Source organism: Trichomonas vaginalis, chromosome IV (genome assembly GCF_026262505.1).
Source record: "Trichomonas vaginalis G3 chromosome IV, whole genome shotgun sequence".
Taxonomy (NCBI): domain Eukaryota; phylum Parabasalia; order Trichomonadida; family Trichomonadidae; genus Trichomonas; species Trichomonas vaginalis.
The window spans coordinates 18,168,169-18,191,395 of record NC_067206.1 but is presented as its reverse complement, the minus strand read 5'-3'; the positions used below and the strand labels follow the sequence as shown (position 1 = coordinate 18,191,395).

Here is a 23,227-nt window from a genome sequence, read left to right as displayed (position 1 = left end):
CTTTCTCGCTGCTGAACTTCAATGTTCCCTCAGAAGAGAGTTCGACATCTATGTTGTCAATAGTTTCTTCATTTATGAGAGTATTTATGACTCCAGCAATTTTATCTATTCTATACCCAGCTCTGTTAGGAAATGTTATAACACTTCTTTTGTCATCTATTTCAATCTCTATGAAATCTGTTTCATCTGTTATGACAAAAGTTGCGATAGTATTGAAGTCAACAACTCTGAAAGCAAACGCTTCATTCTGAAGACCTAAGTTTGTTTGTAGCTTTACTGTCCCGTATTCGTTTGGGTCTGTACTTTGCAAATAGAACAACATTTTATTCTCATTAAAATATGACTATTGCTGCATATGCGTATGAAACAAATGAAGCAAGAAGAGCACATGAACTAGTAAACGAAAACTCAACTTTAACCATTGAAGGCAATGATTTAGTCATTGACGATGGAAAGACTAAAAAAGTCATTGATTTCGATACTTTTAACACTTATGACCCATTCATTACAACAAGTAAAGTTCCTATCATAAATGATGGAACGGTGCAATATATAAATTCTACAGTAGATGCCTCATTAGTGAAAGTATTAAATGTTCTCATTGAATTGTTAAAGAGCTTTCGATTTGACGACAACATTAAATGCCTAAAGAATTTAGTCATAAATGAGAAACAAATTCTCGGCGTTGCTGGTAGCAGTAATGATGTACACCTTATGACATTAGAATATTATAACGAATATAAAGATGAACTGAAAGGAGAGAAGGGTGACACTGGACCTCAAGGACCACAAGGAATACAAGGAATACAAGGAATATAAGGACCTCAAGGCGAAAACGGTTTGGATGGTGAAGATGGAAAAGGATGGAAAAACTGCTAAATCATGGATATGGAACCTTATAAATACTGGTTTAACAGCTGCTTCATATGGAGTTCTTCAATACCAAATCGGAAAGATATGGGCAGTACTTGGTGAAGAAGTTTTAGATGACGTTAAAAATGCTTTGAACTTCATTTCAAATGGTTCTGATACTATTAAAACTTTATCTGGTTGGATGCAAGAAACAAGGAGTCAAATAGATACTGTAAGACGTATAGCAAACAATGCACGTACGGGATTGGATACTTTACGAGAAGCACAAAATACACTAAAGGAAGCAAATGATATTCTTGGCTCAGTATCAGACATGCATGAAGATTGGCTTAAAGGTATTGACAAATCTTTAAAAAATCACAGTCAGTCTATTGCTGACTACAAGAAAAGTATAGATTTTTTACATAGTGCTATGGACGTACATGATGGAAGCATAAGGAACTTACTTAATGCTAACAATAACTTACCAGGAACTATTAAAGCATTTATAAAGTCCTTTGTAAAACCTGGTGCTCTAACATTTAGGTCTTTGAGAGCAAGAGCATTGAAGTCAAGAGATGCAGAAACTCCAACAGAACCTATAGAAGGAACTGAAACAACAGAAACTCCAGAAGAACCACCAAAACCAACAGCTAATGAAATATTGTTCGAATATTTTCCAAGATACTCTGTCCTCATTGCATACATTCAAGAAATACTTAAGAAAGCAGACTTGACTTTAGGAGATGATGAAAGTTCTGTATATCTTTCGTTCCAGTTTCAAATAGCAGAACTTTTGAGACAGATATGCTTAATGTATGACAACATCTCTGATTTCACAAGATATGATGACGACCATGACCCCGAACACGGTGAAGAAGAAGTTTTACAAACATCCATTAAGACAGGAAAGGTTTTAACTCAAAGTCTCATTATTGACACCAAAGATGGCGAAGTGGACGTTCTTCAAGAGCTGAAGAAAAATACTTCTGAAGGAGGTGGTGGTAGGCATGAACTTGAAATAAATGAGATAGAAGAGAAATTAGCCGAAAAAGCAGATAAAAACCATGTTCATTATATAAGTTCAGACGAACAGATTATAACGGACTACCATGGATATTTAACACAGGATGAACAAATAAGCACTGAAGATGTTAATGAAAGAAGATATAAATTCATTCGTGCTAAAGGTTATGACATACACTGTACTGTACAGTATGACACAGGTAAAGCACCAGAAGCATTTGGTTATAACAATGAAATTTATGCTTCATACTTCTTTGTTAACGGTGTATTAGTTGAACCAAGATTTACTTTGAGAGTTAAGGCAAAAATAACTTTTGAAGATGCTATTAAAAGTAAAGCTGACAAAGATGAACTTGACGCAACGAACAAAGTTTTGAAATCTCATAAACACAATATCTCCGATATAAATGAACTTCAAGCTACATTAAATAGTAAAGCTGACAAGAACCATACACATGAATCCTTCACTACTGTTAGAGCAGACGATGTAATATTGAACTATACCCTTGGCTCAAGTGCACCTTTAGAGAATCCAAGTACAAGCGTAAAAGATACACTAAACTCCTTAAATAGTAAATGTATGAACATTGAAGGTCATGTCAGAAACTTTGAAACATATAAACTACCAGCAATGTTAGATAAAAAAGCAGATAAAGAACATACACATAACTCCTTCACTACTGTTAGAGCAGACGACATAATATTGAACTATGATTTGGGTTCAAGTGTACCTTTAGAGAATCCAAGTACAAGCGTAAAAGATACTCTTAACAATTTAGATAACAGTTGCAGGAATATCGAAGATCATGCCAGAAACTTTGAAGCATATGAACTACCAACAATGTTAGATAAGAAAGCAGACAAAACAGAGCTTCAAACATTACAGACTGAAATACTTCAAACATTATATCCTATAGGCTCTATTTATACGTCAATGAATTCAACAAATCCGGCAAGTGTTTTAGGTTTTGGTACGTGGCAGCAGATTGTAGATAAATTCTTATACTGTGCTAGATATTCAAAGCAAACAGGAGGATCGAAGAAAATTAAAGAAGCAAACCTTCCACCGCACACTCATACAGGAACTACAAACACAACAGGTAATCATTCACATTCAATAACAAAAAGAGGTTATACAAATCTTGCAGCAGGTTCGGATAGACAGGGAATGAATAGATATGATATTTCAAGTGACCCAGTAGATTCAAGCGCAGGTATTTTCTGTGGAACCACAGGAAATCATTCACACACTTTCACAACAAATCCAACAGGTTCGGGTGCAGATTATATGCCGCCTTATATGACAGTTTATGCATGGGTTAGAACGGACTGAAAGTCCTGAGCTCCAAAAGAGCGAACAGCATGAAATTTACTAAATTTAACTTTACATAAATGAGCTTGAAAGAAGTATTCGAATCATCACCGTGGAGGTCATTTAAGAAGTTCAATGAAGCTGCAAAGAGTTGGGGATTTACTAACAGAGCTGAAGTGAAAAGGTTCTTTGACAAAAATGTTGTACATCAAACAAAAATAAACCCTTACGACTACTTTTTACCAATTTACTCCAACACTCCTGACGCATACCAATTTGACACTCTCATTCAAAGCAGAAAAGGAGGACATAAACCATTCCTCATCTTCATTAATGTTAACACTCGCAAAGCATATGCATATCCAATGAAAAATAAAGGAACTCGTGAAGTGTTAAGAGTTTTACAAAAGTTTGTAGCAGAACATAGCCCAAGTACTTTAACATCAGACCAAGACAGTGCATACCTCAGCAATGAAATCACAGATTTTCTCATTAAGCATAACATAACTCACTACACTACTGAAGACCATAACCATAACATACTCGGCATCATAAACAGCTTCATAAGAACGCTCAGAGATTTAAACCAAGAGCGAGACTTTACCGAAGAAGCAATGAAACATTTTCTCGAAGTATATAATTCCTCAACACATTCTACAACAGGACATACACCAAATTCAATGACACAACAACAAAAGAAAAGTATATACAAAAGAAACGAAGCCAAACACAAAATATCAGAAATTCAACACAATTTACCCTCATTCCTGGTACAAAAGTTCGTGTAGTTCTTGACGACAAACCGTTGACAAAGAAACGTTTAAGGTTAAGTAGAAACTATTATATCGTAGACTCTACGCAAGGTAATGGATATCTTATAAAAGCTGCTGACGACTCTATTGCGTTTTACCCTCGTCACAAATTAGTCGAAAGTAGTAATGGCAAACTTGCTGAAACCATTGACGAAGCAAAGCGAGGAGTGGTTATTGAAATACTTGGCTACAACATAAACGATGACACTTATAAAGTAAGATATGAAGGAGGCGTTGAAGATGTTATACCATCTAAGAACTTGAGAGAGTCAAAGCCAACACATCTGGGACCATTAGAGCGGGAGTACTGGAAAGACAAAAATAAGCCAGAAAGAATAAGAAAATTCTTCTAAACTTTTTCATTAGATGTAAATCAGACATGAATGAGAACAGTCATGTATTATTAATGTTTTCATAAATTTACACCAAAAATAATGTTTAGGTGAAGAGGTGAGATCTCACCTGTTTTTTCACCCTCGCCGCTTAGCGGCTCAGACCCTTTGGGTCTCACGAATTTTCATGAATTTCCTTAAGATAGAAAAAATAAAGTTAGTTTTATTTTTATTTATTTTTTTATTTTGTATAAAAGATATGATTTCAACAATCGGCACAACAACAATTCAAGCCACGAACGGCGGGACTCTGTCCACAACTACAGCACCAAACTCGTTAGTCATGAATCCTACGTCAATGTTAGTAGAAATGAAAAGCTTCATTCCTTCTTCATTTACTTTCGAAACAGAAATCCAGAAGATAAAGCAAGAACTTTTAACAAGTAATTTAGACTGTAGTGCGAAAGATGAAACAAATGAACAGTATCTTTATGAAATGGAGGACCTCATCGACCATTTGCCTAAACTACCTGAAATCCAACAACAAAAACTCACTATTCATGAATTCGACGAAATTGAAGTCAAAGCAACTGACTCAGTAGAAATAAAGAAGTTCATACGTAAAGTAAACTATGAGTTTCTAGGATATCATTGCAACCATAAAGTTATGGACAAAGATTGCGACATGGTATATAAGAACATCTCTGACATATATAAATCGGGGGAGTTTAAGACATACGACAACTTTGTTTCATTAGCTGCAAAATGTGTATGGCAGATAAGAGATAAAGATAGAAGAGGTAAGGTATGGCATGAACAGATAAAACCAACTGCTTCAGATTTAAAGAAAACCATTGACGCCTTAGTTGTTTTAGTTGGTTTTATTTCAATGTATAACGCAAAAATGAATCCGCAATGTTCAAAATGTAAAGCAGCAATAAGAAAATATAACTACTCAGTCAAAGAGATAGAAAGAATGCGAAACGACTATGCAGACTTAAAGAAAGAAGCAGAAAAGCCAGCAGAAGATAAAATGGACATGCTGTCATTTCTGAACAAAAACTATCCAACTGCTGACGATTTCCTTCTGTCTGACGTCAAGAAGAAGTAGAAAGAAACCTTCGGCATTGTTAAAACATTCGATGTACTAAAAGAAGAAATAGAAGCTACGAAATTGTTTAGGATTTCAAATATACATCGTACAATTCATGTAAAACGCTTGTGAAAAAAGAGGTGAAAAAACGGGTGAAATCTCACCTCTTCACCTCAATTATATTTTTGGTCAAAGCTTCCACGAGAGAAAAGATTCCTCATTCGCTAAGGATTCCAAAAATGAAAAAATCATTGATTTCGGCTGAGAAAAAAACAGCAAAACCCTTCATCCACGGGAACAAAGAAATAAAGAAGAAATAAAGTAAATTTTTTATTTATTCCCGTGGAAGATAGAGCACTTTTATGACACTTTTTATTCACGACAAACAAGACAAACAAAGAAAATAAGAAAATACGGCGCCGTCGCGGTTCGAACCACAGACCCTGACCCCTCCATAACACCACCTTAGACCACTGTGCTACGTAGCCTGTCGACATAAGATTTTATAAATTGCATATTTGACGTAAATTTATCTCCATCTGGCTTCCCACCGCATAAGATATTCATACGTGTTTGTAAGACATTCATTAAACTTCTTTTCTATTGCATCTAATCTTGCGTTATTTTTTTCAATAACTTGTCTGTATTCTTCATCATCTCCAGCAGTGTTTGGGCCTTCAGTTTTAAAATATTCATTGTTAACCAATTTTTTATCTACAAATTTTATTAGTGTTTGATTCACTTCGTTATGATAACGGTCATATTCTTTCAATACGTAAGTGAAGACAAAATGCGTCGTACCTTCAATCTTAAAGCTTAAAGAACTTTCAACACAGTTTTGAGGGTCTGTCAGTGCGTCAATGAGATAGTATTCGAAGTCAGTCAATAATCTTTTTAAAGTCATTTCATACAGGATAAAATTTAATGTTGTGAAGAAATAGTGTTTATCTCAGAAAAAATCACGCTAATTTTATTTTTATTTATTTTTTTTATTTTGTATGTAAAGACAGTAATGACAACATTAGAGAACACAACAACAGTTATAGTCCATGAAGCTATAAATGAAGAATACGAGTACATACAGTATAACAAACAGTTACGTCTCATTCGTTCAGTCAAAGACGATATGTACCAAATGCAAAGTATAATGAACGCTCTTCGTTCTACAAAGCAAGCATATCATTGGTTTGAAAACCAACAGACAAAAGAACTTTTAGAAGAATTTCCTCATATGATTGCTTCCCTCGGAAAACCGGGGGAAGAGATTCCGTATGAAAATCGCAAGAATTTGGCTCCTGGTTTGAAAGGTTATTATATTCATAGACTTTTAGTAAATGCTGTAGCAATGTGGGCTTCACCTCGTTATGCTTGTTATATTTTCATGATGTTAGATGAACTATATAAAGCAGAACGTGAAGAGATGGAAAAGAAACTTCAAGCAAAAGATGAAGCAAAAGACAAAAGCATTCAGAAAAGAATACCACGTTCAGTACCAAAAGGAAAGGAAAAGAGTTATAAGTATATGATTTACACTGAAGAGATGGAAAATGAAGAAGATAAAGATATGGTTATGTTGCATTTAGTCAGAAGAAACAACAAGAGCTTTTACGACTTAGCTAAGATTTACAAATCTGACAGAAACTGGTTCTATCGTGAAAACTTACCGATTTCAATGACACCGAATGAACAAATAAAGGAAATTGTCAAAAATACTCTTCCTCAAACACACTATGACATCAAAGGTTGCACAATACTTACATTCAAAGAAGACTTAACATTACTGAAGGAAAAAATAACAGAATATTTCGATAACTTCAAAGAGGAAGAATAAAAAAATCTAAGCTAATTTTATTTTTTTATAAAATTTTATCTCATATGAAAGAACATGAATTTAGAATATTCGGAACTCATGACAGAAGAAGAGAACGAACAACATGTAAAAGATTATGCAAAATTTCTGAAGACATACAAAGCATTTAAACAATATCTAAATGCTTCTAAAGATTATGCAAAATTTCTGAAGGTATATAAAGCTTATGAAAAAGCGTATGAAAAGTTTATACATTGGGGAATTGTTGTAAAATATCGATATGAAGACTAACCAAAAATATATTTTTGCTTAAATAGCTTCAGGGTCTATTTCTTCAACCATTTCACTTCCTTCGTCAATGTCAATAGAAGCTTCTTCAACCTTTGGTAAGAATTTCTGTATAACATCTTTGTTCGTTATTGTCTTCAGAGATGAAGGATAATATTTCACATTTGTTTCACCCTTCTTATATTCTTTCTGTTCGGAAAGATTTAAAGCAATACTGAAGAAGTCAATATTAGAGTTCTTTATAACAGTATAATGAGTATCTTTGACATTCACGAAGAAACTCTTTTGTTTCAAAACTACTGCTAACTCTTGTGAAGTATAACGTTTGCGGTCAATGACGATAGCTAATGGTCTGACATACTGGCCAAACTTAGATTCTTTCACAAACTTCTTGTTAAAGATAACATTAACATTTGAAGCATTATTGAACTCATTCTTGATGGCAGTAGCGAGAGCATTGTATGAAAAGAACTTGCAATCTTGCATGTGTTTCATTAAAATAAAAATATTAAATTATTTTGAAAAATAACTTTAAAAAATCTAATCTAATTTTTTCAAAAATATTTTTTTATTTCCTACTAAAGATGTATCGGAAGTTGTCTAAGTTAGAACACTCGGAAATAAAACAACTTCTTACAGAAGCTAACATAGAAGTAGCAAAACATTACGCAACAAACAAAAAAGCACTCTCTGACATCCTCAATGACTATAATGGTGCAATAAGTTATGATAGAATTCATGAGTTCATAAAGCTGCAACGCGGCGAGGACGAAGTCCATGCAAGAGCATTTCCTTTAAATGACGTTGCTATTGACTTATATCATAGACGTTCAGTACCTCATGAAGTAAGAAGAGAAATGTTTGACATAACAAATGCAAACGTTGGTGAAACAAGAAGAAGAGACGACACACTGAAACAACAGAGAAGAGAGATGTTTAAAAGTGCTATAGAACAAGTTCGCAAAGCTAACGATGTCATTCGTTCCATTGACGACAAACCAAAAGAAGGTGAGAGATGGTTAAAGAAAGATGAAGAGAATAGGAAGAGAAATGTGAAGTCAGGCAATAGACTCATTGACTTTAACATCGAAGCTTTAGATGAACCAAACAGAGACTACTTACACAAACATTTCGGTAAGGTTTTCATGAGACTCTTAGAGAAAATTAAAATAAACTCACAACAGAGATGGATGGTATGTTATAAACTTGGTGGAAAGTATGAATGTTCTACGTTAAACCTCAATAATATTGGAACATTACTACATCAGCTCTTGAAGGAGAACTTTATATCAGAGATAGAAGCAAATGCTGCAGGTATTGTTGAAATGCACTATGACTTCTTCTTGACAAACATAAAGAATCTTACCGAAATAAAGATGTATGATTTAACAGAATATGAAGGCTTAACGATGTCAGATGTAAAGAAAGGCAAACCAAAAAAGAGACCATATAGAGATGAAAGCACACTGACAAATGACCAGAAAGCCATTTTGGAAGCTCTTAAGCAAACAGGAAACCCAGCACTTATAGAAAGCTTTTGGAAAGATAATGGTGAAAAGAAGTTTTATAAGAAGAGAAGCGGTCAGTTCTGGAAGTATCTTTGCACATTACCTATAAATCTTGAGCGCTACCAAATCTTCAATGAACTGAACAAAAGAACTGCAACACTTATGACAGAGGACAATTGTTTCGTTTATGCTTGCATTCAGGCTGGAGTAAATGAAGAAACTATTGACCACATGAGAGAAGTCATTCGTGTTAGAGACTTTCCTCAAAGTAAAGTACAAGAAATTTCTGACGCAACAGGTATAGCATTTAATGTTACCATTGGTTACTTCAATGACTCAAGACATAATGAAATAAAGAGATACATACCAAAAGAATGTGAAACTGTTAGAACTATTGACTTACTTCTTGTTGAAGACCACTACATGCTAAATGAAAGATTACCAATGACAACATATTTCGTCAGAAATTACAAAGAAATTCTCAAAGCTTGTGGTGGAATGAACATTGAGAAACAAATGAAGATTTATACAAAGAGAGAGAACAAATATGTAGTTCGTTATGATAGAACAACACCACTATGGGATGTTATGAAAACATTGTGGGAGTGCAAATATTTCGAACCTATTTCTTATGGAGAACTTTTCACATATACGACTGACTTATATAAACAGAACCTTGCACCATTTAAAGATTTGACATATGCTCCAAAGTATTGTGTACAACTGAAGAAGAAAGCCGAGTCAAAAGAAGTAAATAAAAATAAGTGCAAGTTCATTCCTGAGCACGTTTTCTTTGCTGACTTTGAGTGTAGCACAGACGGCTTTCATAAAGCTTTTAACATATGTTACGACAGTGAAGATGGTTCAGTGAGTGAAAGCATTTGGGGTCAGAACTGTGCAACAGAATTTTTGGAACGACTTCCTGACAAGAGTTTAATATATTTTCATAACCTCAGTTATGATATAAACTTCATCTTAAGACACATGACAGAAGTGAAAGGAACTCCCATCATTAAAGGTTCACGAACAATGCAAATAACTGGCTTATATAAAGGAAGGGCAATTATTATAAAAGACTCTTACAGTGTTATAAATAAGAAGCTTAAACTATTTCCTGCTATGTTTAACTTACAAACAGGACCGAAAGAAGTATTTCCATACAACTACTACAGCAGTGTTTTGTTAGCAAATGACAACAGAACTGGTGTCATTTCTGAAGCATGTAAGTTTATCCGGGATGCAGATACATTCATGAAAAACATAGATTCCATCAAAGGTTGCAGAATAGATGAGAACCACTTCGACTTAGAAAAGTATAGCACATTTTATTGCAAACAAGATGTAAGAATTTTAAGAGAAGGTTTTGTTAAGTTCCGCAATGACATATTGAAAGAATTTGATTTAAACGTTTATGACTACGTTAGTATTTGTTCTATTGCTAACAAATTGTTTGAGAACAGAGTGTACTTCCCGAATGGAAATTTATATGACCTCTCAAATAAACCAAGAGAATTTATTTCACGCTGTATTCAAGGTGGAAGATGTATGCTGTCAGATAACATTAAACAAAAGAGCGAAAAGAAACTCATTGCTGACTTCGACGCTGTTTCATTATATCCATCGCTATAGCAAGACTTTATACTTTAGAAGGTATTCCAAAGGTTATGAAGAAAGAAATGTTAAGCACAGAGTATCTCATGAGACATTTATTCGATGACGACCAAAAGGAACCCATTGGTGAAAAGTTTATGTCTGGCTTCTTTGTTCTCATTAAGATAACAGAGATTGGAATACATAGACACTTTCCTTTAATAGTTTGTGACCCTGAACTAAATCCAGAACTTAACGTTCCCAGAAGTTCAAACACTTGCTGTTTAATGTATGTTGACCATATAACATTACAAGACCTCATAAAATATCAAGGTGTCAAATGTGAAGTGTTGCAAGGATACTATTACGATGGAAACAGAGATATTAGAATAAGAGATGAAGTAAAGAAGTTGTTTGAGTTAAGGTTAAAGTATAAGAAAGAAGGAAATCCTTTGCAAGAAAATATAAAGCTCATTCTGAACAGTATTTATGGCAAAACTATTCTATCTCCTATTGAGTCAAAAATAACCATAGTAAATGACAAAGATGCTATAAGATATGCCATCAGAAACTACAACCATATAGTGAAGTTCGAAGGTTTGGATGGTTCAGATAAAACTATTTTCAAGCTAACGAAAAGCATTTGCAGACACTTTAACTTCTGTCCACTTGGTGTTAATATTCTGTCAATGTCGAAGAGAATAATGTGTGAAGTATTCTGTACTGCTGAAGATATGGGTCTTCAAATATTTTATCAGGACTGCGATAGCATGCATATTTTCAATGAAGACATACCAAAGCTTGCAGCAGAGTTTAAGAAGAGATACGGTAGAGAACTTATAGGAAAGAACCTTGGTCAATTTCATTCTGACTTCGCAGAAATAACACCTGGAAAACAAAGTTTAGCATACAAGTCAATATTTTGTGGAAAGAAGACTTACATAGACTTACTCACGAATGATTTAAATGAAGTTGCATTCCATGCACGTTGTAAAGGTGTAAAACAAGACGTTCTTGCTTTAACAGCTAATGAAATGTTTCCTGAAGCTATACAATGCTATTACAATGAAGATAAGAACATTCACATACCTGTTGGAACATATGACAAAAACTCTGAGTTCAGTTTAATGAAACTTTACAAAGCACTTTATGACGGTCAAGAGATTGGATTTGACTTATGTAAGTCATGTCAACCTTGCTTTGAAGAGAAGTTTAACTTCTCAATAACGACTAAAACAAGCTTTATTCGTAAGTTGAAGTTCTGAGGTCATTTATTTTTGTCAGCAATGAGGTCATTCGTGATAAAAATAAGCCGCTAGCGTAGATTTTACAATACTGCGATGGTAGAGTTTAAGAGTTGTGCTTCAATGTAGAGACAGTCCTTATGGTCTGGAGGTAGCAAAACAGGTGCTTTATGGTCATGAGTGGAGAACATGTCTATCCAAAACTCACGATTGAATCCAGTTAATTTATAGTATTTAGGGTTAGGAAGTGGTGAAGTTCTTGTATGACCAATGAACTCATTTTCAACTCCCTTACTTAAGTTTGAATATAATATAGCTTGCTTTCTATCCCAAATACCTGGAAATCTAATTTCGGAAAATTCATTTTTCCTCGGAAGCATTGCATCATAATTGAAAACATTCTTGAAATCATCACTTGGTTCAGAGATTTGAAATCTTATACGTAATGGATTTTCTTTCTTTTTAGCGACTTCATTGAATGGTGAGAATACAATGAATTGACAGTCATGAGTTCCATCTTCATTTTCATTAAATTCATAATGAAAGTCTATAAGTTGTGGCTGACTACCTTCTTCTTTCAGTTGTGCAAGAAACTCACGTAAAGGCTGTAAAGTTTGTACTTCAATGTTAAACTTTTTCTCGAACATCTCATTAAATGAAATCATACATTGTTGCAATGTTGTATCGTCTTTAAAGTATTTGTATATGTGAATGTTTTGGGCGCTTAAAGACTGTTCGTCATTTTCTATCTCGACTTGAAGTATAAAGTCAACCTTTCTGAAAGCACGTGTTATATACATAGATGTTATGCCAATGTACTTCTCTTCATTTATGTTCACAATCCAGTCTGTTGGAAACTTAAACGTTACTCTGTTCCCCTTTATTTTGACGTCAGGGTTTTCACTACTGAACGCAACAGATAAAGGTATTTGTCTATACATTTAATTCGGATAAAAATAAACCATTTACTCTTTCTTTGCTTTTGCTTCTTTTGCTTTTGCTTCAGCTTCTTCTCTAGCTTTCTTCGCCAGCAAACGTGGGTTCTTTTGTCTTCCAGCAGCTAATGCAGCAAGTTGTTTTTCACTAAGTTTTCTCTTTGGTCTCTCTGGCTTTTGTTCTTGTTTTTGTTCCTTCAGTTCGGATAAAATTTGCTCACGAATTTCTTTCTTCAATGCTTCAACATCTATGACCCCTTGGGTCTTGTCTGTAGGGCTTGTCTGAGTCATTTGACTGCAGATAAAAAACAAAATTAAAACTTTAACCGATGTAAAATGAGCTTGTCAAAATCAGAGCGAGAGTCTATTATATTAAATGACGCCAGAGGAATACAACATCCTTTCTATTATGTAAGTCAGAGTAAAGATGGTAAAATATATGTAAGAAAAAGAAAGGTTCCATTAGCGAATACAGAGAGCGACAACATTAAGGTGTATGACAAGGGTGAAGCCCGTGTTAAGCCTTCTATTCAAACTGAAAAGTCAATAGAACCAGAAGAAAAGAAGCCAGATGTACTTTCAATAACGAACCAAGAGCTTATTGCGAAGTTCGTGAATTTCATTGAAAAACAAACCGAGTCAAAGAATCCTGACCCACCAGTGAAAGAAGTTGAGACAAAAGAGAATGTACAGTTCATTGAAAATGTCAAGAAACAACTTCCACCACGAATGTCAAGAAGAAGAGTGAGAATAATGAAGTAAATAGATATTTTTATCCGAAGTAAATACATGCAGAACGAACAGCTAAACGAATTTACTCCAGCAGAGCATATTCATCAGATTCGCTCATATTTCGATATCATAGACAATGCAGTTCAAATTGGTGACACTAATAGAAAATATTCTGACGCAAAGATTCCATCACAACCTGGAACTGCTAAAGATAACACATGGGTAACATTCAATCTCTCACCTCCTGGTGAAAATATGTTGGACCTTTACAATACATTCATTACGTATAAAATGGAAGGTCAATTTATTGTAGATAAAGAAATTGGTTCAGGTTCCAATAAAACAAACCCACCAGGATTTTGGATTGGTTTCGATGACGCTTTCTATGCAGTTGCTGGATATCAAATCCTTGCAAATGGTCGTATCGTATATTCTCAAGACAACGCAAGAGAAGAAGCATATATAACTTCAAACTCACAAACTACCGAACAAATAAAGAAAGTAGATGTTTTCTCAAAGACTCGACATGAAGATGTATGGAGTCATTCGGGAACATGCAGAACAGGACAAATTGTTAGTGGCCCAATTACAGCAGGAAAATCATTTGATTTTAAGCTTCGTTTAAGAATTCCTGTTAGAAGATTCCTTCCATTAGAAGCTATTCGATTTATTCCAGCTTTTGCAGGAAACATTCAGCTTAAAGTAAAGTTCAGTAACGACGCCTTACAATGCACATCTATATCTGTAAATGATATCATTGCTTTCAATCCAACTCTTAAAGTTGCATTTGCTTCAGATTCAAATCCACCGACAAATAAATTTGTTCCATGGAATGAACCATTCACTATGATAACGAAGGCAGTAGAAGCTAGTGGAACAGTTACTATTACAACTGTAACCCAGCAACTATTTCGAACAAAGATGGATTTTAATGAATGTTTCATTCATCCAAAGTCATTCTCTTTAGACCCTAACATTTATACAGAACTTGTAGAACATTATACAAACGAGGCTTTATGTTTTCCTGTTAAAGTTATGGATTGGATTCCTATGGACGGTTCATTCTCAAAGAATACAGATAGTTCAAGTGCAACATTTACAGCAGCTTATACGCCTATTAATGTTAAAAGTATTTGGGCACTATTTAGAAAGAAAGACAACTATTATGTTAATTTTGAGAACCCTAAGTTTAAATATCTTCAGCTTTCCATGGGAGCTTATGGAAATATGCCTGCAGAACCTGAAAAATCATATGGACCTGTATTTTATGAAATGGTTGCGAACGCCTGCAATACAAACAATGATATGATAGGATTTAATGAAGATGTTATGAGGTCATTGGTGGATGATGGTAGTGTGGAACATAAATGGGATAGCTATGACAACACACATTTCTTATGTGGTTTTCCAACAGAAGTGGACTTTTGCTTCCAGCAAGGTCAAACATCTACTGCTCCAATAACATACAAATTGTCTGTTAAAGGACCTATTGAACTAGCAACTGAAAATGTACCAAAGCCACTTATTGGATTTATGAGGGATTGTTGCTTTGCCATTCAGGTGCGTGCTAATGGAATCCCAATAATAAGATTAGATGACTATAACTTAGCTACGGACGACGGTGAGGAATAAAGGATGAACGTTTATTTTTAAAGCTTATAAATGAGTTCTTCATCAAGCTCTCGTGAACCTTCACCATCTATGAAACAAACTTTACCAAACGATTATGGAGCACCTATTGAATATTTCTTACGAGCTGCACAATGGCAAAGAGCAGTCTCACCAAGGTTAGGTGTTCCACCAGCTCCTGTCAAAAATAGCATTTGGTCAAGTCCTTATATAAGATATGGTCTCCCACTAGGTTTGCTAGCTACAGCAGGAGCAGTTATGATGTTGAAAAGAAATAAAGCAAATGTTGTAAATAATACTGAAGTAGCTGAAGTTAAACAAACTCCAACACCTTCGCCAAAACCAACGTCAAAACCAACGCCTTCACAAGCAAAACCTTCAATGACTCCTGAACCTATGGAAGTACAAACTCCTGTTCAAAAGTCAACTCCTAAACCGACTCCAACATTTAAACCAGAACCTACTCCTCAAATAAATCGTAAAACTCCTGCGTTTCCTTACTGAAAAATAACGTTATTTTTATTTAATATTAAAATTTTTATTTGATTGAAATGACGACTAAAGTCACTGAAGCAATGAAACAAAAGTTTTTGGTAGAATACATTAAATCAGGAACTATTCCAGAAGGTTTTTACATTCATACTATGAAGGATGGTAGAGTTCAGTTTAGAAAGATAAAGCAACCATTAGATAAAGAAGGAATTTTGAGAAAGATTAAACTTCATGAGGACAACATTGCTGAACTTAAGAAGAAGTTAGAAGAGTTGGAGAAAGGAAGAGAGTTATAAAGCAATGAATTCAACAGGGTGAAAAAACAGGTGAAAAAAGAGGTGAGATCTCACCACTTCACCTAAATTTATTTTTGTGCTATGTTTTCATACGTGTGAGGGTGGTGATATCATTATTTTTAAGTTTATTTTTTATTTTATTTTATTTTTTATTTTATATAAATGACGAAAACTATTGAGATAACAAACTACAACGGTCATGAGTTCAAGAATTTGTTCTTCGTTCCTCGTGAAAATACATTCTATCAGATACGAGGGAGAAAGGGTAAAATTAGTTTGAGCGTTTATGACTACAAGCATAATGGAAAGTTTATACAAGCATATGATACAAACGGTAAGCGTGTTTCATTAGCTTTGTCAAAACTTACTAACATTTATTTTGACAGTGATTTTGACCTATATGAAGAAGAAAGTGAGTCAGAAGATTATGAGCTGTTATATGAAGCACAGCAATGGGAGGAGTTGCAATACTTTTGTAAGTGAGAACGTTTATTTTTTTACATTAGTGAGGTGAAGTGGTTGGTGGCTTTGTAAATATTTAAGGTTAAGTTAGTGTTGTCGTTTGTGTTGTAAAATATACGTTAACGGTTTTGTAAAGTGTCAAATTCACATATCATGGGTAAGGAGGCGCGCAGTGCCGCCGTACCCTTGATATGTATACTAACTCTTGTGTAGTGCATGAAAACTCCAAGATTCTAGAATAAAACATATATCATAGACATAATTTCTTCAAATATAATTTAAGGTTATTTTTAAAATTAGAAAAGCGTAATTTAAGGTTATTGAAAAAGTGACAGTTGGCAAATTTGTCCCGCACCCATTTTGAGACAATTATGTAAATAATATTTTAAATATTTGAATTTGAGGTATAATTTTATAGTAAAATATATTATAAAGAGTATTTATATAAATATTGTAAAATAATATAAGTAATAAAAATTGAGACCCCTCCCTGTTTTTGATGTTTTGTCACTTTTTCGGTAATTCTTATTGTTTCCCATGTATTTTCTAAATTATCAATTTTTGAATTTAAATATTCTATATTTTCTTGCTGTTCATTTTCAATTAAAAAAAAAAAAAAAAAAAAAAAGGGAATGGGGCTTCCAGGCACTTCGTGCCCTCTAGCCCCTAAGAAACTAGAGGAGGAATGAGACAAAGACCAGATGAAAAAAATAAAATATTATAATAAAATTAAATTTTTAGTCTTAAATTGTTTTTTTATTCGGTATATTCTGAATCTTGAATGTCTTGGAAATTTTCTTCTTCTTCGCTCTCTGAGGTGAGGATTTCTTCGACTTCTTCTTCTTCGCCATTGGGATCAACAAATCCTGCAATGAAAACTTTGTATATACCTTCTTGAGGAGTCTCTATGATGAAAGTCGTATTGTTGAGGAAATGGAACTCGACATCTTGAACAAATTGGCAACTGCTGTGTGTGAATTTTGCAATTGTGAGAGGCTTTCCTTTATAGCCCTTGGGAAAGCTTGAGATAGTTACTGTTCCTCCATATGGAACTCTGGCAGGAATATCTAAAGCAACAGTTGTTATAACGTGGAAATTGTCTACGAATTGAGGCATAGGTTCAATGCAGTATAGTCGTTTTGACTGGTTGTCTTTTGTGTAGAAATATAAATAGAATGACCTTTCACCATGTTCATTCAATTCTTCCAAATAATTGTATGAATTTGGATATAAACGGACAAATTCAGCAACTTTAACTTCTTGTAAATGCTTCTGCAAGTTCTTTGGAAACAAGTGAATGAACTGGTCAATAGCTTGCAACGCTATGAGATTGGCAGTAACGGGTAAATATGAAGCAAACATGTCAACAAGTACGCCAGGGTCTTTGATTTCGTTTTCAAGAGGCTGAATGGCATCCATGACAGCTTGAAACATCTCGTTATAATCTCGATTGTCTTCTGAACCCCACTGTTCATTTAACTTATCTAACAATTCTAACCTTTGCTTTGCGTATTTTCTACGAACTTTCTCTGAAAGAGGAGTGTCGCTATCTTGTGTGTCTTGAATTTGAGACTTAAATTGTTTGCAAAAGGCGAGATATCGTGTTTGCGACCTAGTGGTCATTGCAGAATGTGTTTCTGTATGTTCGATTGGATGTGTTTCTGTATTTTCGGGTGGTTGTGTTTCTGTATGTTCGATTGGAGTCTGATTGGTATGAACTTCTTCTGAAAATGCTTCTGTTCCGATAGTTGTTGTTGCTTGACCTGTTGGCTGAGCTGTATCTGTTGTGTTTTGAGAAGAAGAACTCAAATTGTTGGACAATTTGTTTGCAATTGTATGAGGAAGTTGCTTTGGTATTATAGGAGGTCGTAAGGGTTTTGAGAATGGTGAGACATAAGTTGTAGGAACTTTAACTGCAGAGGTAGTCGACGAATTGTTTGCAATTGTATGAGGAAGTTGCTTTGGTATTATAGGAGGTTGTAAGGGTTTTGAGAATGGTGAGACATAAGTTGTAGGAACTTTAACTGCAGAGGTAGTCGACGAATTGTTTGCAATTGTATGAGGAAGTTGCTTTGGTATTATAGGAGGTTGTAAGGGTTTTGAGAATGGTGAGACATAAGTTGTAGGAACTTTAACTGCAGAGGTAGTCGACGAATTGTTTGCGACACTTTTTCTTCCTTCCATTAGACAAAAATAAACTGTTTTTTTCGGACTACTCATAGAAAAGTTTAAAATAAACCGTTTTCGTCAACGGAGACCCCCTCTATTTTTTTATTTTATTTAATAGTTACCGTTGGAAAACCGTTCCATCTCAAATATTGAATGAACTATAAACGTTTTTTATTTTCTATATATACTTTTTTGTCCAACGGTAAAACTTTTTACACAACGGTTTTTGAGAGTCGTCGCTGTTGACCGAGTAGTTTTTTGTGCTGAACAAAAAGTGTCATATAAACATCTGTCAAAAACCGCTTTTTAACTTCACTTAAAATGCCACGTAAGCTACGTAAGAATATACGTAAGAGGAAGAGAGCATTGAAACATCCAATAGTAAAACTGACACCACAACAACAGTTGCAACAACAAATGCTGAATGACCCCACTATGTTGCAACAAATGTCAAGCAACCCTATGCTTTTAAACCGAGTTATTGGTGCACAGAGTGGAGGTTTAAGAGCGGCACTTTTAGCGAAAATGGCAGGCTATGGTGGAGCTGCAGACGGAACAGCTTATAACCCTCAAAGTCAAATGAATTTGAGTTCACTCAAAAATCAAATAACAGATGTCAAAAAGTCAAACATAGACATACAGAAACAAATAAGTGAAAACGAAAAGAAACTAGAATATGACAGACACACAAAGAAACTCAATGAGTTAAACGTAGAGAAAAAGAAGAAAGAAGAACAACTGAAAGAACTAAGTACAGAGGAATATGCGAAAAAAGTGTCAGAAAAAGCAGCAGAAGTAGCAAAAATGGAACAAGATGTTATAAATTTGAAAAACCATACTACTCAATATAAAGTACTGAAAGATGAAGAAATAAAACAAAAAGCCCTGAAGACATATATGGATAGCGATGAGTATAAAAAAGAAGTTGAAGCAAATGTAAAGGCAGAAAAACTTTTACAGTTGCAAAACCAAACCGTACAGTATGAAAACTTAGCACAAGAAAGTAAAAATAACGACGCGGCTATGCAAAAGGCAATGAAAAGCGCAGAATATATAAAAGCCAACAATGACTGGTTAGATGCCCAAGCCAACGCTAAAGCAGCCCAACTCATAGGGTCAATAAGGACAAAAATACAAGCGGATGAAGACAGTTCAAATGAAGCTTTAACAAATGCTGACTTTAAGAACGCCTTCGAAGCTCTTCATAGTAAGGTGAAACAAGTGAACGACTTCTCATCTGGAAAGAAACTGAAGTCTGAAGGTTTCGACAAAGAGTTAAAAGAAGTAGCACAAAATATGACGAAAATAACAGATGCAGCAACGAGACAGGCAGTTCAAAGTGCCTATGACGCCGTTAGAGCAACTGTTGTGAAAAGTCAAGAAAAAGAGTTACAACAGACCAAAACAGACCTAGTAAATGCTTTCTTAAAAACGAAAAGTCAGGTAGGACATTACGCTGCAGATGGAACATATGTGCCAGCTGGTGGAACTTATATACCAGCTGGTGGAACTTATATACTAGCTAGTGGAACTTATATACCACCAAACCCTCCAAGAGAAGCACCTGCACCAGGACTACCTAAAACATTTACATCGTCACATGGACACAGACACAGGCATGCACCAAAACCAACACAACAACCAACAGTTCAAAATCCAGCACCACAACAACAACCAACAGTTCAAAACACTGCACCACAACCAACAGTTCAAAACACTGCACCACAACCACAAACAGAGCAAGGACATAAAAGAAGTAGAGAACAAGGAAACCAAGAATTCTTAAAAATGCTAAAGGAAAAATATGGTTACCCAGATACTATTGACTTTAGTGACAGATATAAAGAAGCTATTAGAAAGTTCAAGGAAAAATACTGACCCGAACCTATTTAGCTTTATGGCTCAGCAAAATCGGATATAATTTCAAACCTGGAAAATACAAGCTCGCTAAGGGATATGATTTAATAGCATATCATCCAAATGACATGACTGAATTTACTCCGAGATATTTATGTCAGATAAATGATGATTCAACTTCTTCATGAAACGCGTAAAAAATAGAGACGGAACGAAAGAAGAAAGCTTATGAATGCGGATGACTTAATAGGGAACTTGTTAAAAACGGTCTCGGAATATATGAAATGCCAGCAGATGAGGTACAAGAAACTCCACAGGAAGAAGTTCAGATACAACCAGACATGGAAGAAATAGTTCAGCAACAACAGCTAGAAGAGCCTGAAGGAAACGAACAAGTCCTCCTTTGGAAACTAACTTCACAGAACTAGATGAAGATTTGGAACAGCCGAAAAATCTTGACCCTCAACAAGAGTATGCGGAGAATATGGAATATTTCCAAGAGTCTAAAAAAAATTCGGCTGACATAGTAGAAGAATATCGAAAAATGTTTGCCGACATACAAAAGACTCCAACATCAGATGAAAAATTCAGCATAGAATGGAAGAACTGAAAAAAAATGTACACAAATACAACAACCCTTTTTACTTACGAGCATTTAACGTTCAATCTTCGGATGAACTCGGTGAAAATAAAAGGTTAAATTTCAAGAAAACATATAGAAATGAAACATTGTTTAAAGTTCATTCAGAACCTAACCAATATGGAAACAAACCTACTTTTGTTTCTGCAGACGATGGAACTACAATGAGATGGGGTCATAAAGCTAATCCAGATAGGTGGTTCATAAACTTACAACCACAATTCCAAGAAGTTGTAGACGCAATGGAAGTCAATGGTGAACCAGATATAGCTGGTATTTTAAGCGCGGCTTTAATGCCATTGAAAGATATGAAACATGCAGATATTTTGGACCAGTATGAAATGAACATGGCTGATGGAAATATAACACCTGACGTTCTAGAACATTTATCTCAAAGAACTACACAGAACCATAGAGATGGTATATTTGGTGAAGAGTTTAGAAAGAAAGTTAGGGAGAGAGAAGGAAGAGAACCTATTGTACATGACCTTGCAAACGAAAGTTTACAAAATGTCATAAAAACTTACTTTGCAGACAATGAACGAGAAGGGATGAATATTTAAGAAAACTCAAATGGACAGTACCAAATGAAATGTTAGTATTGAAAAACATGTTCCTTGACAAAATAAAACCAACTACAGAAATAAACGACGCAAGACTGAAAGATTGGGTAAAAGCTTTCCCATTCACAAAAGATATAGTTGGTAACATGGAAAGAAAACCAGAATGGCTACAAAAACATATATTTGGAAACGAGCTTATTCCATATGGACAGGCACTGTTTGAAGAGCTTGAACCAGAAACTCAGGAAAGAGTCATGCAAACAATACGCGAAGACTCAAATACAGACTATGACAAACTCTTTCTAGGATATAGGTTACCTGAGATGGGCGACCAGAGCCAAAGGCAAAAAGGACATGGAAATTTACAACATACTAGTGAACATGAGGCAAAGATGCAACAACTTCAAGCAGAGGGCAATGAAGGAAAAAGAAGAGTTAAAAACTCAGTCAGGAAGAAAGTAAAGCTTGGTCCACGTGGGTTCTATTATGACATATAAATCCAACTATTCTATATTTTTACTCATATGAAATGTACGCCGCTCAGAATATAACGCCAACAGTTTTGGATGCTATGAATGGAAATGTTTCCGAATGGTATAACGAATGCGACAATGCCATTAGAAGGTCAGAAATAGTTCCTGGAACTTACGAATATACAACTGCTGTTTCTTATGGAAACGTAGGTGAGTTTGGAGAAGGTTCTTCAACAACAGTAGATATTGCTTGCGACAGGTTTCATATAATTTCTATTGACAACTCTTTCTTATACGTGGAACAAGACATTGAAATAAAACCTTCTGCCAAGTTGTCTGACAAGAAAGGTTGCAATGGAATTTTCTATGTCGGATACCAATATGCTCCAGAAGTTTTCATGGGATATAAGATATATTCTAACTCTGACTTAGTTCAAACAGTAACATGGGCAAACTATGAATGGTTCGCTTTGAGAAACTCAGTACAACCACAAGCTAGAGAACAAACAGACCAGTATGCAACTATTGAGAAAATAAGAAGACTTGACCCTAACGTTCCAGGAGTTTATGTTAACCTTTCTGGACAAATGGAAAGCAGTCACAAAGTAAAACTGAAACTTAGAGTTCCTTTGTCATCTTTCCTCATCTTCAGGTTTTTAAGATACTTGCCAAACTGGGCAGGAAAAATTTCTATCGAACTTACTCCAAGCAAAAATAACTTAGTCATTGCACCAACACAAGACCCATTCACTTACAGACGTAGAGGGAACAAATAAAACGTCATTCGCCGACTTTTGCAAAGACAAAGTTGACTTAGACTTTGGTTTCTCAAACTCAACACTGAAGTAAACTATTATTTCAATGCTGCTGGAACTGCTTGGGACCCAGTTAAGTTCACATGCGAAAATTTGAATGCAAGAGAATAGAAAGCAGACTTGCAGTCTATATGTTGGACCCAGATATTTCAAATGCTTTAGCTGCCAAATATATTGCAGTTCCACTTATGTTCCCTATACACCAAATATCTGTCAAAGACTTTGCAGGTGAAGTTGGAAACCAAAGTGCTGACCCAGGTGCAAGAACAGATATTGCTTTAACAACTGCAATGAAAC

At 34.9% G+C, this 23,227-nt stretch overlaps 21 protein-coding genes and 1 pseudogene across 22 annotated transcripts, besides 8 other annotated features; 18 read left to right on the top strand and 4 right to left on the bottom strand.

Moving 5' to 3' along the window:
• Position 1: 1 nt before the first annotated feature.
• Positions 2-16,617: a mobile genetic element.
• TVAGG3_0119590 (organellar and viral DNA polymerase type B) lies at positions 340-819 on the top strand (the record flags this gene model as incomplete). The annotated part of the gene is made up of 1 exon (XM_051223492.1): positions 340-819. One exon carries the CDS (start codon positions 340-342, stop codon positions 817-819), a length of 480 nt encoding a protein of 159 aa, XP_051108478.1.
• TVAGG3_0119580 (organellar and viral DNA polymerase type B) lies at positions 845-1,518 on the top strand (the record flags this gene model as incomplete). Its single annotated transcript, XM_051223491.1, has 1 exon — positions 845-1,518. A coding segment is annotated over one exon (674 nt), but the record flags the coding sequence as incomplete, so codon positions are not given.
• Positions 1,982-3,211, top strand: TVAGG3_0119570 (keratin-associated protein family; the record flags this gene model as incomplete). The annotated part of the gene is made up of 1 exon (XM_051223490.1): positions 1,982-3,211. A coding segment is annotated over one exon (1,230 nt), but the record flags the coding sequence as incomplete, so codon positions are not given.
• TVAGG3_0119560 (integrase core domain containing protein family) lies at positions 3,271-3,960 on the top strand (the record flags this gene model as incomplete). The annotated part of the gene is made up of 1 exon (XM_051223489.1): positions 3,271-3,960. A coding segment is annotated over one exon (690 nt), but the record flags the coding sequence as incomplete, so codon positions are not given.
• Positions 4,594-5,445, top strand: TVAGG3_0119550 (organellar and viral DNA polymerase type B; the record flags this gene model as incomplete). Its single annotated transcript, XM_001295822.1, has 1 exon — positions 4,594-5,445. The coding sequence occupies one exon, from the start codon at positions 4,594-4,596 to the stop codon at positions 5,443-5,445; it is 852 nt and encodes a 283-aa protein (XP_001295823.1).
• On the top strand, positions 6,440-7,258 carry TVAGG3_0119540 (KilA, N-terminal/APSES-type HTH, DNA-binding family; the record flags this gene model as incomplete). Its single annotated transcript, XM_051223488.1, has 1 exon — positions 6,440-7,258. The coding sequence occupies one exon, from the start codon at positions 6,440-6,442 to the stop codon at positions 7,256-7,258; it is 819 nt and encodes a 272-aa protein (XP_051108474.1).
• Positions 7,547-8,020, bottom strand: TVAGG3_0119530 (uncharacterized protein; the record flags this gene model as incomplete). The annotated part of the gene is made up of 1 exon (XM_051223487.1): positions 7,547-8,020. The coding sequence occupies one exon, from the start codon at positions 8,018-8,020 to the stop codon at positions 7,547-7,549; it is 474 nt and encodes a 157-aa protein (XP_051108473.1).
• Positions 8,383-9,356, top strand: TVAGG3_0119520 (organellar and viral DNA polymerase type B; the record flags this gene model as incomplete). The annotated part of the gene is made up of 1 exon (XM_051223486.1): positions 8,383-9,356. A coding segment is annotated over one exon (974 nt), but the record flags the coding sequence as incomplete, so codon positions are not given.
• On the top strand, positions 9,478-10,346 carry TVAGG3_0119510 (organellar and viral DNA polymerase type B; the record flags this gene model as incomplete). Its single annotated transcript, XM_051223485.1, has 1 exon — positions 9,478-10,346. A coding segment is annotated over one exon (869 nt), but the record flags the coding sequence as incomplete, so codon positions are not given.
• TVAGG3_0119500 (organellar and viral DNA polymerase type B) lies at positions 10,782-11,888 on the top strand (the record flags this gene model as incomplete). The annotated part of the gene is made up of 1 exon (XM_001292935.1): positions 10,782-11,888. One exon carries the CDS (start codon positions 10,782-10,784, stop codon positions 11,886-11,888), a length of 1,107 nt encoding a protein of 368 aa, XP_001292936.1.
• TVAGG3_0119490 (uncharacterized protein) lies at positions 11,951-12,667 on the bottom strand (the record flags this gene model as incomplete). The annotated part of the gene is made up of 1 exon (XM_001292936.2): positions 11,951-12,667. The coding sequence occupies one exon, from the start codon at positions 12,665-12,667 to the stop codon at positions 11,951-11,953; it is 717 nt and encodes a 238-aa protein (XP_001292937.2).
• On the bottom strand, positions 12,833-13,093 carry TVAGG3_0119480 (uncharacterized protein; the record flags this gene model as incomplete). Its single annotated transcript, XM_051223484.1, has 1 exon — positions 12,833-13,093. One exon carries the CDS (start codon positions 13,091-13,093, stop codon positions 12,833-12,835), a length of 261 nt encoding a protein of 86 aa, XP_051108470.1.
• Positions 13,139-13,564, top strand: TVAGG3_0119470 (uncharacterized protein; the record flags this gene model as incomplete). Its single annotated transcript, XM_051223483.1, has 1 exon — positions 13,139-13,564. One exon carries the CDS (start codon positions 13,139-13,141, stop codon positions 13,562-13,564), a length of 426 nt encoding a protein of 141 aa, XP_051108469.1.
• On the top strand, positions 14,381-15,166 carry TVAGG3_0119460 (uncharacterized protein; the record flags this gene model as incomplete). The annotated part of the gene is made up of 1 exon (XM_051223482.1): positions 14,381-15,166. The coding sequence occupies one exon, from the start codon at positions 14,381-14,383 to the stop codon at positions 15,164-15,166; it is 786 nt and encodes a 261-aa protein (XP_051108468.1).
• TVAGG3_0119450 (kinase C-related family) lies at positions 15,425-15,667 on the top strand (the record flags this gene model as incomplete). The annotated part of the gene is made up of 1 exon (XM_001294779.1): positions 15,425-15,667. One exon carries the CDS (start codon positions 15,425-15,427, stop codon positions 15,665-15,667), a length of 243 nt encoding a protein of 80 aa, XP_001294780.1.
• TVAGG3_0119440 (uncharacterized protein) lies at positions 15,715-15,951 on the top strand (the record flags this gene model as incomplete). Its single annotated transcript, XM_001294778.1, has 1 exon — positions 15,715-15,951. The coding sequence occupies one exon, from the start codon at positions 15,715-15,717 to the stop codon at positions 15,949-15,951; it is 237 nt and encodes a 78-aa protein (XP_001294779.1).
• TVAGG3_0119430 (uncharacterized protein) lies at positions 16,114-16,434 on the top strand (the record flags this gene model as incomplete). The annotated part of the gene is made up of 1 exon (XM_001294777.1): positions 16,114-16,434. The coding sequence occupies one exon, from the start codon at positions 16,114-16,116 to the stop codon at positions 16,432-16,434; it is 321 nt and encodes a 106-aa protein (XP_001294778.1).
• Positions 16,435-16,617: a terminal%2Cinverted (terminal inverted repeat of Maverick-1B transposon ID:TVAGG3_0119420).
• Positions 16,616-16,768: a mobile genetic element.
• Positions 16,742-16,768: a terminal%2Cinverted (terminal inverted repeat of MuDR-4N1_TV transposon ID:TVAGG3_0119410).
• Positions 16,769-16,770: 2 nt separating this feature from the next.
• Positions 16,771-16,948: a mobile genetic element.
• Positions 16,921-16,948: a terminal%2Cinverted (terminal inverted repeat of MuDR-2B_TvMULE3 transposon ID:TVAGG3_0119400).
• A 221-nt stretch (positions 16,949-17,169) lies between these two features.
• On the bottom strand, positions 17,170-17,832 carry TVAGG3_0119390 (attachment subunit-related family; the record flags this gene model as incomplete). Its single annotated transcript, XM_051223481.1, has 1 exon — positions 17,170-17,832. The coding sequence occupies one exon, from the start codon at positions 17,830-17,832 to the stop codon at positions 17,170-17,172; it is 663 nt and encodes a 220-aa protein (XP_051108467.1).
• A 1,071-nt stretch (positions 17,833-18,903) lies between these two features.
• On the top strand, positions 18,904-19,860 carry TVAGG3_0119380 (protein of unknown function, DUF4106 family; the record flags this gene model as incomplete). The annotated part of the gene is made up of 1 exon (XM_051223480.1): positions 18,904-19,860. A coding segment is annotated over one exon (957 nt), but the record flags the coding sequence as incomplete, so codon positions are not given.
• A 67-nt stretch (positions 19,861-19,927) lies between these two features.
• Positions 19,928-20,894, top strand: TVAGG3_0119370 (annotated as a pseudogene). Its single transcript has one exon. A coding segment is annotated over exon 1 (967 nt).
• A 427-nt stretch (positions 20,895-21,321) lies between these two features.
• Positions 21,322-21,642, top strand: TVAGG3_0119360 (protein of unknown function, DUF4106 family; the record flags this gene model as incomplete). Its single annotated transcript, XM_051223479.1, has 1 exon — positions 21,322-21,642. One exon carries the CDS (start codon positions 21,322-21,324, stop codon positions 21,640-21,642), a length of 321 nt encoding a protein of 106 aa, XP_051108465.1.
• Positions 21,322-21,642: a mobile genetic element.
• A 47-nt stretch (positions 21,643-21,689) lies between these two features.
• Positions 21,690-22,139, top strand: TVAGG3_0119340 (protein of unknown function, DUF4106 family; the record flags this gene model as incomplete). The annotated part of the gene is made up of 1 exon (XM_051223478.1): positions 21,690-22,139. One exon carries the CDS (start codon positions 21,690-21,692, stop codon positions 22,137-22,139), a length of 450 nt encoding a protein of 149 aa, XP_051108464.1.
• Positions 22,140-22,225: 86 nt separating this feature from the next.
• Positions 22,226-23,227: part of a mobile genetic element that runs on past the window's edge.